Here is an 11,512-nt window from a genome sequence, read left to right as displayed (position 1 = left end):
TTTTTTTTTTTTAGATTTATTTGCCAGAAAGAGAGAGAAAGAGAATACAAGCAGGGGGAGTGGCAGGCAGAGGGAGAAGCAGGCTCCCCACTGAGCAAGTAGCGCGATGTGGGACTCGATCCCAGAACCTGAGTCGAAATCAAGAGTCGCTTAACTGGCTGAACCACACAGGTGCCCCTCTCCTACTTTTAAATCAGTTGGAATTCCTACCCAGACACCATTTGAAGGTCTCAGGGACCAGACCGACCCCAGAGGAAAGGTTGAGAAGAGCAAGAATTTGTCAACCCAGCAAGTAGGTAGCATTAATGACAAACTCGCCCCGCTCAGAGGTTAGGTAATGCACTCAAGGTCACACAGTGGGTAGGTGGAGAAGCCAGGGCTGTAACCCAAGGCAGTTTGGCTTCAAAGTTCTTGCTTTTTCCTAACAGGCAAAACTGGGAATCTGATAAGTCATAGGCCTGGGGAGGGGGGTAGGGTTGGGCAGCAGAAAAGCAGGCTTTATGTGTGACTAGATCAGAAAAAGCAGAGAGCAGGGGGCGCCTGGGTGGCTCAAGCGTCTGCCTTTGGCTCAGGTCATGATCTCAGGGTCCTGGGATCGAGCCCCGCGTCGGGCTCCCTGCTCGGCAGGAAGCCTGCTTCTCCTTCTCCCATTCCCCCTGCTTGTGTTCCCTCTCTCGCTGTGTCTCTCTCTGTCAAATAAACAAATAAAATCTTAAAAAAAAAAAAAGAAAGAAAGAAAAAGCAGAGAGCAGAAGTCCAGGAGCTTTCCTTACCATTACACTTAGAACACTGAGTAGTGATGACCTGACTTATCTTTTCCCCCACTAGGCTGCAAGTCTCTGGAAGGCTGGGTTCTTTGGCTTCTATATCCATAGTACCCACCGGTGCTTGACATGACATATGTACTCAGGAATGTCTGTTGAATGCTTGAGACTCTGGAGGGTCTCTGAAGGGGAAAGAGGGAGTGAAATCAGGCCAAATCACCATAGTCAGTAGAAAAGGGTTCAAGCACATGGAAGGGATGGGAAGGAATCAGGCCAAATGTTCAGGAAACCTCTCTCTGGACAAATGGATCTCCTCCTTCTGCAGAGGCAGAATTTCTCTGAGGCCTGATGCCTATACGCTGAGACTGTAGGCCTGGACCAGGTAAGGGTTCTGCTGTTTATACACAAAAATGTCAAAGGTCAGGAGTTTTGCCACGTGACCAGAAGTTGCCTGATTGAGCATCATGAAACATGTATGCTTTTAGGAGTAACTTTCCTTGGGGTCCTCACATTGTAAGAGGGCTCTCACTGAGGAGTCCAGAGGTGGGGCTTAGAGGCTCGGGGTAGCGATGGTGGAACCTGCCTAGGAGGCACCGTGAGAAAACCCAGCTGTCTTTTCTTTCTTTCTTTCTTTTTTAAGATTTTTTATTTATTTGTCAGAGAGAGAGAGCACAAGCAGGGGGAGGGAGAAGCAGGCTCCCCGCTGAGCAGGGAGCCGGATGCCCGGACTCGATCCCAACACCCTGGGATCATGACCTGAGCCGAAGGCAGACGCTTCACCGACTGAGCCACCCGGGCGCCCCTAAACCCAGCTGTCTTCATCACAAACCCATCTACTGACCAGCCTTGGGCCACAGGGTTTTCCCAGAAAATTAGGCATAGCCATCTTAAAGCACTGCATGCTTTCTAGTTATCAGGAACCAGCAAGTTCAAAACGTTGTGATCTTGGAGTTTTAGCCAAAAGAGGAATTTGCATCTCCCTCCAACCGCCCCCCCCATCCTATTTTTGTTAACCAAACAGTCCTCTCAGAGGAGAAGCCCCTTTGTTCTCCTCCCTTTTCCCCCCTGACTTAGTTCCTGGCCCATCTGGGGGGCAGGGCACGCACAGTGGTGCCCAGGCCTCTCCCCCTGTGGGTGCTGAAGATAACCACCCCTGATACCATCAGCAGGAGCCCAGCTCTGCTTACGCAAGGAACACACGTTCACACAAGTGAACTACTTACTACTTACTACACTGCTAGAGATGCAGCTATGCTCTGGGGAATGGCACCTGCCAGCCCCCATCCCACCTTTTGCACTGAGGACAGAAGAGAACAGGCCCAGCAGGTAGCAAGGTGCAAAAGCAATGTTCGTCAGCACCTAATGAGGAGAGGGGAGACCGCTGAGCTTAGCGGACTGGCAAGACAGGCCAAAGATCCCCACGTTTACCCCTGAAGGGCGTTCCAGCTCAGAGACAGTGTGTTCTGAAGACGCAGCCTTGCCCCTGCCCCTCCTTCTCAGGCTAGACCGCCGAAGGCCCAGGCTCCTGGCCCCCGGTGTGCTCCTGCTTGGAAAGAACCAAGAGTCCTGGACCAGAACTCAGAGTCCGTGCAGGGTCACTGCCGGCCACCAGCTGCAGCCCCAGTCGGCGCGAGCCAGGCCAGCATTTCCTGCTGCCTAGGCGCTGGGTGCGGGATACCCGCTCCCCAGCACGTGCCATCCAGAGTGCGGCAGCCTCGGGCCTGCCGGCCAGAGTGGCACCGGCCCCCAGGGAAGCTCTGCAAGACCCCCCTCCCCCACCAAACTCCCTCCCGGGGGGGGGGGGGGAGGCCGGGCCGCCCCCTCCTTCCCCGGGCTCGCGTACCTGAGGGGGCGGACGCCCTGCAATCTCGCTTCCTGCCAACCCCGGGCGAGGACGGCGCGGGTCCCCAGCACCCCCGGGCCCCTGGCGCGCAGCCTCGCGAGGCGCAGCATCCCGACGCAGATGGCCATGGCTCTCTCCGCGCGTCCCGGCCCGAGGAAACTTTTAAAGTGAGCCGAGGCGGGGCGAGCGCGGAGCGGGCGGGGAGGCGGGGAGGGTCGCCTCTGCCTATGGAGTGCGGAGGACTCGGTCCGGCCGGGCGGGGCGGGGCGAGGCGAGGCGGGGAGGAAACGGCTACGCGCCGGGCCACCTTCCCCTCGGACCCGCGGGGCCCTCCCCTCCCACCTCGAAGACGTGCCACGGCTTTCCCTCCGGATCCGAAGGCCTCGGGCTGCGGCCGGCTCCCCTCCCGACCACTAGAGGCCTGAAGAGAGGTTCTTCAGGTTTGGGGGCGCGAGGGCTTGTTGATTTCGCAGAGGGGGAGCCCGCGGGCCGTGAGTGCGGGCCGGGCGGCCAGGCCCAGACGCGTCCATCCCGGGAGCCCCGTTTAGCGCGCGGGTCCTGTGCTGTCCCCCCGCTCCGGGGGTTGCGAGCCGGAGGCCAAGGGGGCCGGCGCGAAGCCCACCCCCCCTACCCCCCACCCCCTCACCCCCCCAGCCTCCGAGGCGTGCCAGCTGGAGCAGAGGGCCCGCGCTGGGTGGGGAGGAAGCCAGGACAAGAGTGCGGTGGGCGAGTCCCCTCTGGGGCCAGAAGTCAGCTAAAGGGACGCCAGTTGGTACCCCGTCCCTCACGGGGCAGGCTTGACCCCCGCAGTGCACCGCGAAGGGTGGCATCTGGGACTGGAAACTGTGCTTCTTATCCCCCATCTGCCCCACTATTTCGGGCCTAGGGCACAATCCCGCGCCCTGCCCGAGGCGTGAATGGAAAGCCGCTGTACAGAGGCTCCGCCTGTTCCAGCTCCGGTTCTGGCTGGGAAAGGTGGCGCTGGGCACCAGAAAGTGGCATCCCTGTCAGGTTCACGCTGTCTTGACCCTTCCTCCAGAGGAGGAGGAGGATAGCAATGGGCGTGGGGGGAAGGGTGTGGCGGGGTGACCTCCCCTTTCCAGCCCCAGGGGCAGCGATGAAAATCGGCCAAGCAGAAAGCATCGTTAGGGGCGGGGCCTGGCTGTAAAAGACCTTTGCCCTGATCACGATCCTTTGGCTCAACTGAGGTCCCGGGAAGGGGACTGTGCTGCTTAAGGGCATCATCCTGAGAGTGACCTCGGATCCCCCTGGAGCCCTGACTCCTGGGGAAGGTCTGCGCACTTCCAAGTTGTGTGGAGATGGGGGAGGAAGGAAGATGGGGTGGGTTGTAGAGAAATTATGAGGAGCTGAGCTTGCAAGGGCACACCTTCCTAAAGAGACTAACTTGCTGACTCTGATAGCCTGCCCCAGGAAGGGAATGCCCCGGGGCACATCCCACGTCCAGGGGGTCAGCACTGCCAGCACCTTGCTGGGTGGCGCTCGCCCTGTGAAGTGGTGGGTGGATATTGTTCTCACAGACACTTCTAGTTTCCTTGCTAGTTCAAGGGTCAGCCCTGGGGGCTGTGGGGGCAGAGGGGAGAGAAGGATGAGGTCCTCCTTGAACTTGCGCCAGACTCAGTTCTCCATACTCGGGCTTCCCTGACTTCCCAGACACCAGGGCCAGGGAATAATAGCTGCCAGTATCAGGGTATCTTCCACAAGCCAAACTCTTCAAAGATGTTCTCTCTAGCCTTCACGATGACCCTGCAAGGAACAAGCATGCCTTGGAATGTGTTGCTGTTTTTATGGATGAGGAAACTGAGGGGCACCCGGCTGGCTCAGTCGGTGGTGGAGCCTGCGACTCTTGATCTCAGGGTTGTGAGTTCAAGCCCCACGTTGGATGTAGAGATGACTTAAAATAAAAGAAAGGAAGGAAGGAAGGAAGGAAGGAAGGAAGGAAGAAAGAAAGAAGGAAGGAAGGAAGGAAGGAAGGAAGGAAGGAAGAAGGAAGGAAGGAAGGAAGGAAGGAAGGAAAGAAAGAAAGAAAGAAAAGAAAAAAAGAAAAAGAAACCGAGACCCAGGGAGGTTCAGCTACTTGCCCAAGGTCAAGGTGAGCACAGTGAACATAGGCCAAGGCTCAGGCCACACTTACTTGGTAGCTTTGGGGAAGTCACAGGGCCTCTCCAGCTTCAGTCATCATCTTTAAAATGGGAGCAACAGAGGCACCTGGGTGGTGGTGGACATCTGCCTTCAGCTCGGGTCATGATCCTGGGGTCTTGGGATGGAGCCCTGATACAGGCTCCCTGCTCAGCGGGGAGTCTGCTTCTCCCTCTCCTCTGCCCCTGCTCCTGCGTGCATGCTCTCTCTCTCCAATAAATAAATGAGATCTTTAAAAATAAATAAAATAAAATGGGGACAATAATACCAGCCTCATGCAATGGGGTGGGGTAAGGATTGGGGCACAGAACTAGTATTTGACCCTTTTACGTTGATTGTTAGCTTCTCCCTCCATCCTCTCCTTCCTCCTGTGTCTACGCTCTGAGACTTTCCTCTGTGTTCAGTGTTGCAAACTTTTTTAGGAGGAGGAATTATTTTTCCTCTCTGCAAAGCCTTGAGAGATCTGGTAGGCGCTGGTTCCATGAAAGGAGAAAACGTCTGGGAGGAAACAAAGTGATAGTGCCTAACGTGGGGGTCCCTGAGTCTGTTGACCAGAACTCTTGGGTCACTTTGAGAGGGTGGTGAGCAGGGCACGTCACCAACCAGTCCCTGCAGCTTTCCTCCCTCTACCTTCGACCAACTATACAGCTTCCCAAGCGGCTTTCTGCCCAAGCCCAGCCCCTGACTTGGATGGTTTATGGTGCCTGTGATTCTACTCAGGCCACTGGCTAGCCTGAGAAAGCCCTTAGCCCTTCTCTTTTGCCAATATCCTTCCCTTCTGTGCTTCAAAAATGGGCTCAAAATGTAAACGCCATTTATTGATCTTTTAAAAAAAGATTATTTATTTGAGAGAGAGAGCACAAGCAGGAGGGGCAGGGAGAGAGAGAGAGAGAGAATCTCAAGCAGACTCCATGTTGAGCGTGGAGCCCAACACGGGGCTCGATCTCATGACCCTGAGATCATGACTTGAGCTGAAACCTAAGTTGGTCATTTAACCAATTATGCCACCCAGGCGCCCCGCATTTAATCAATCTTTTAAAAAAGTCTTAGTATCAACCTATGAATAAAGTTCAGAAGAGTTCATCACAGGGAACAGAAGGTAAACGCTACACACCTCAGAAGTCATACGTGACAGAAGTAGAGAAGGAAGGGGTAGGAGATGGAGGGGCCAGGCAGATATACCTACCTTAACTTGAGTCTTCAAGAGATCCTGTCTGTCGATGATGGAACATGAAATAAAGGAGTATGTTATTTAAAGTTGCACAGGTAACCAGTCTATGTACGAAAATAACAAACTGTATTAGGAGCACTTGGGGAGGAGACACAGCCATGCAAATCCTCCCCTATCAAACAAAATCAAGAAATGGCTGAATACATATAATATATAGAGGCAAATAACAGAAGATAAAGCATACACGGTTAAAATCTTTCAAAATGGTTCCCTTTGGTTTGAACAGACGTTTCTCCAAAGAAGACATACAACGGCCAATAAGCACGTGGAAAGATGCTCAACACAAAAATACAAATGACAAGGCACTCAACATCAGTAGTCATTAGGGAAATGCAAATCAAAACCACAATGAGATACCACCTCCCACCCCTGAGGATGGCTATTAAAAAAAAAAAAATAAAACAAAACAGTAAGTGTTGGCAAGGAGGTGGAAAAACTGAAAGACTTGTGCGTTGTGGTGAGAATATAAAATGGAGCAGACACTGTGGAGAACAGCATGGCAGTTCCTCAAAAAGTTAAAAATAATTACTCCCGTGTTCTGGCAACTCCACCTCTAGGTTTGTACTCCAAGGAATTGCAAGTAGGAACTTGAGCAGACATTTGTACACATATGTTTGTAGCAGCATTATTCACAATAGCCAAAAAGCGGAAACAACCCAAATGTCCCTTGGCAGGTAATTGAGTGGATAAACAAAATGTGGTATGTCCATACAATGGAGTATTATTCAGCCTTATAAAAGGAGGGAAACTCTCACACGTGCTATAAGAGAGAAATGAACCTTGAGAACAACATGCTAAGTAAAATGAGCCAGACACAAAAGAGCAAACACTTACACGAGGTACCTAAAGTAGTCACATTCCACTGGAAGTAGAATGGTGGTTGCCAGGGGTGGGGAGGGGGAGGGGAATTAGTGTTTAAAGGGTATAGAGTTTTTATTTGGGAAGATGAAAATGTTCTGGAGATGGGTGGTGGTGATGGTTGCATAACAGTGCGAGGGAACATAATGCCACTGAACTGGGCACTTAAAAATGGTTAAAATGGGGAGCGCCTGGGTGGTTCAGCTGGTTAAGCATCTGATCTTGGCTTCGGCTCAGGTCATGACCTTGGGGTCCTGGAACGGAACCTCTCCTAGGGCTCCATGCTCAGCACAGAGTCTGCTTGTCTCTCTCCCTCCTCTGCTCTCGCCCTCACCCTCGCATGCGTGCGCTCTCTCTCTCTCTCAAATAAATAAATAAAATCTTTTAAAAAGTTGTTAAAATGGTTAAAATAAAATGGTTAGTTTTATGTATGTCTATTTTGTTACAATAAAAAAGAGTTCTTTTTGGAGCATGGGACTGGGAGGAAGGGTAGAGCAGAGAACCAATGCTTTTTTTGCTAAAAAGCCTTTTTCTTGTTTTATTTTCCTAAGACAGTGTGCATGGTTTTTTTTTTTTCTTTAGATTTTATTTATTTTTAAGTAATCTCTACACCCAATGTGGGGCTTGAACCTACGACCCTGAGCTCAAGAGTCATATGCTCTACCAACTGAGCCAGCCAGGTGCCCCATACATGTTTTATCTCAACAAAAAAATTTTTTTGAGAGAGAGAGAGCATAAGCATGGGTGGGGAGAGGTAGAGGAAGAAGGAGAGAGCAAATCTTAAGCAGGCTCCATGCCTAGCCCCGAGCGCCATGCGGGGCTGGATCTCACAACCCTGAGATCACGACCTGAACTGAAATCAAGGGTGGGACACTTAACCAATTGAGCTCAACCAGACGCCCCTCAATAAAATTTTTTACTAGCAGCCTTCTGGATGAGTGCCATTGATCGTGTACAGGGACTAGCATGTTTGGTGAGGTTTTTTACAGCAAAGCAGTGAGTGCAAAGGGGTTGCTCAGACCTGCAATTAGCCTCGGAGTCAGATCTGGGAAGAAATCCAGCTCTGCCACCTTTTCTCTCAATGACCCTGGGCACATTTCTTACCTCTGGTGTAATTTTTCATAGCTCTCTGTTGAAATTGACTGGATATGAAAAATGTCCCTTTTAAAGAATCTTCTTCACTGGATGTCTGAGGTGGGAGCTGTCTGGGTAGAAATGCAGAGCTCCCGAAGGACAGGAGGAAAATAGAGACTGCTAGCAGCCCTGGCAAAGGAAAAGAGAGAGGAGGATGAGGAAGGGTTCTCATTTTGTTTTGTGTGTGTGTGTGTGTTCTTAAAGTAGGCTCCACGCCCAGTGTGGGACTTGAGCTCATGACTCTGAGATCAAGATTCAGATGCTTTACCGACTGAGGCAGCCAGGCACCCCTGGATTCTCATTTTGAAAGTAGAGATGACGGTGCCCAGCGACAACATAACACTCACTCTCTGCCTGTCCGATCTGGTAGCCAGTACCCAAAACAAAAAACAAACAACGAGGCTGACAAAAAATTGTTCTAAAAACTGCTGTTTCTGATATTCACACTGAAAGTGAAAATTGGGAACTTGTCCTGAACTGCTCTGCAGAGTAACATTACTTCAGTCACAACCAGGAATTGATGGCAGACACAGGCAGATAGGATCTTAAAACAATCACAATTTTCTGGCAACTCAAAACTGAAAAACTTTATTTATTTATTTATTTAATTAATTAATTAATTTAAGGTTTTATTTATTTATTTGAGAGAGAGAGAGAGACAGTTTGAGAGGGAACACAAGCAGGAGGAGTGGAAGAGGGAGAAGCAGGTTCTCCTTAGGGAGCCCATTGTGGGGCTTGATCATCCCAGGACCCCGGGATCACGACCTGATCGGCCCTGCAGCCCAGGGCCAGTCTATTGTTCCCAAGGAAAACCTGCCCACAGATGACAGGCTCCACTTTCTCATCAAGCTGCCTTAGGGAAGTAAGACAACAACAACAGCAGCAGCAACAACAAAAAACCTTTCTCAGGGTGAACAGCTGCTGTCAATTGCTCACTCTTCCACCCCACGTCCTGGGCTGTGACTCTGCCCGTCTGCATCTGACCCATTCTTCCAAGCCCGACTTAAATGCCGCCTCCTCCATGGTGCCTTACTGCTCCCTTCCTTCCTCCAGGCTCTTTTTCTCCACCATGCTGAGTATGACCCACGTGTCGTGAAATACATTCACCTACTTACCACGACTGTCTTTAAATAGCTAAGTAGTTGACCTCTTTGAGCCTCAGTTACTTTCTTTGAAAAACCGAAATAATGTCTGCCTTATAAGGCTGTTGTGAGTTAAAAGAAATAACATATGTAAATCATAGCCCTGGACAGAATGCTCTTAAATATGTAAGTCTGATGTTATCAGTCTCAAACACATACCCACCCGCAGCCCTGTACATTTACACAGGTTTTGTCTGTATGTGGTAGGGCCCTTATCCTTTCTACTTTATATAATAATTACTTGTGTTGATTGTAGGTCCCTTGGGGGCAGGGATGAGAGGGTGTAGTGAGAACAAACCGGATTTGGAATCAAAAGATTTGGGTCTGCCCCTATGGGACTGAGGACAAGTTACTTCTCCCTGAGTTTCTTCCTTAATAAAAAAGAGACAACAGGGGCGTCTGGCAGGCTCAGTCAGTTAAGGGGTTAAGCGTCGGGCTCTTGATTTTGGCTCAGGTCAGTCATGATCTCAGGGTCGTGAGATCCAGCCCCCCCTTCAGATTCTCTCCCCCCCACCAACTCACATGAGTGCATGTTCTCTCTAAAAAAGGGAGAGAGAGAACAATAAAATGCGCTGTATAGTCTTTTTGTGTACTTTATCACAGTGAGATAATGGATGCTCAAGGGCTTTAGAGATTGCCAAGTGCTAATGTATAATTATACAATTGCCTTGTCTGGTTCCCAGAAGCCTGGCACAGTGCCTTGTTGGGGGTGGGAGGGGTGTGCACAAGGATTTGTGAAATGAATATGTCATGGCACTGACTTCATTTGGTCTTCACAGTTGCTCTCTGAGATAAGCTTTGATGTGCCCATTTTAAAGATGAGCAAACTGAGGTGTGAAGTGTGTAAAGTGCTTCACTTGTTTGTTCATTTATTCATTCATTCATTCAGCAGACTTTTGAATGAGAACCACCATGCCTCAGACACTCAGACCCTGGGGATACAAAGACAAAACCCCTCCCTCACAGTCCGAGGACAGACACATAAAGATAAGTATAACACAAGGCAAGTTGTGAATTATGGCTAATATTTATCAGGTACTTACTAAATGCCAGTCACTACAGTAAGCTCGGTAAGCTCATTCAGTCCTCCCCAGACTCTCCCAGCTAGGTACCATTACTATGCACATTTCTCATCTATCCATGCCTAAATACGGCATGGTGATTGCTTAAGCTTTCGTAAACAGCAACTGGCAGAGCCAGAGGCCCCACCTTAGCCACCTAGCTCTAGCACCTCTGAGAGTAAGGTAGCGTGTGGGACATTATCAGAGTCCCAAGGAGGGAGCCCTAACTAGCTCTGGGTTTCCTGCTGGGGAGGTTTCCTGAAGGACTAGAAATGAGCTAAACAGAGGTGCATTGGGAAGCAAGGCCATCCCAGGAGAGAGAAAGGTGTGGAGGCTGATGTAGGAAAGACCTTAGGGTTCAAAGCCAGCGGCCAAGAAAGAATCCTTGAGACATCTCTGGCACAAAAAGGTGGTTTTATTAAAGCACAGGGGCAAGACCCGTGGGCAGGAAGAGCTGCCCCGGGGTCACGAGGACTGGCCCATTATATACTTTCAAGTTGGGAGGGGGGTTAAGGATAGCCTAAGTCTCTAAGGAATTTTGGAAGCAAGGTTTCCAGGACCTTGAGGGGGCTAGCTATTGTTGGGAAAAGGTCATTTATTACTGTCTAATAAAACCTTAGTCATGAGACCCTTCAGATGTATATCAGTGAGTCATATGCTTGCGGGATGATTGCCAACATGTATCTTATAGGGGTAGAGATAAAGTTTCCAAAAGGAATTTTTATATGTCGAAGTAGACTTACAGGATCCTGGGGCGGCGGTGGGGTCAGGCTTGCTTTGCCCTTAGCAAGGTATTAACATGGAGGCAGCTGAGTTCCAAGAGCAATGTCACTCTGCCTGTTTTAAGGACTTATCAGTGGGTTGTAGGTAGTAAGGAAATTTAATAATTTTTCTTCTGCCTTTGTTTCCTACATCAGAGGCCACCTAATGGAAGTCTACGCAGCATCCCAGGCTAGGAGGGACTGGGGTTTGTGAGGAGACTGCAGAAGCAGGCATGGACCAGTCTAGAAAGGAGAGTGGTCCATATTCTAGAGGTAGCCAGAGGTTGAAGGGTTTGAAGCAGAGGAAAGACTTGGTTAGATTTTTAGAACGGTCATCTGGGCAGCTGGGTAGAGATGGATGGCAGGGAGAGAGACTCAGAGTAATCCAGGCGCGAGGTGATGGCCACCTGGACAAGGGCTGGAGCAGGGAAGAGGAGATAAGAGATTCAGAGGCTGAATTTTCGGGGTGATGATCATTTGGGGATTAAGTAAAGAGGACCGGAGCAATTTTGAAAGACGTGCAGTTTTGGCTCCTAATCAACGAGAATGGGGGTGATCTGA

General features: G+C 50.4%; 1 protein-coding gene across 11 annotated transcripts in view; it reads right to left on the bottom strand.

Moving 5' to 3' along the window:
* Positions 1-2,827, bottom strand: part of ACSF2 (acyl-CoA synthetase family member 2) — a 25,891-nt gene extending 23,064 nt beyond the window's left edge. The window contains exons 1-2 of one of the 11 annotated variants that reach the window (XM_081805190.1): positions 2,608-2,827; positions 2,193-2,310 (exon numbers count right to left, since the gene is read on the bottom strand). In XM_081805190.1, coding sequence (XP_081661316.1) covers positions 2,193-2,310; positions 2,608-2,735 — 246 coding nt within the window. In that variant the 5' untranslated portion in view covers positions 2,736-2,827. The remainder of the gene's footprint in view (positions 1-2,192; positions 2,311-2,607) is intronic. The other 10 variants (XM_081805188.1, XM_081805184.1, XM_081805186.1 and 7 more) reach the window with 10 other exon arrangements.
* Between the last annotated feature and the right edge of the window lie 8,685 nt (positions 2,828-11,512).

This window comes from Leptonychotes weddellii, chromosome 15, assembly GCF_054177405.1.
Source record: "Leptonychotes weddellii isolate Sample4059 chromosome 15, ASM5417740v2, whole genome shotgun sequence".
In the NCBI taxonomy this organism is placed as follows: domain Eukaryota; kingdom Metazoa; phylum Chordata; class Mammalia; order Carnivora; family Phocidae; genus Leptonychotes; species Leptonychotes weddellii.
The sequence above is the reverse complement of the archived record's forward strand: the minus strand, read 5'-3'. Positions and strand labels throughout refer to the sequence as shown.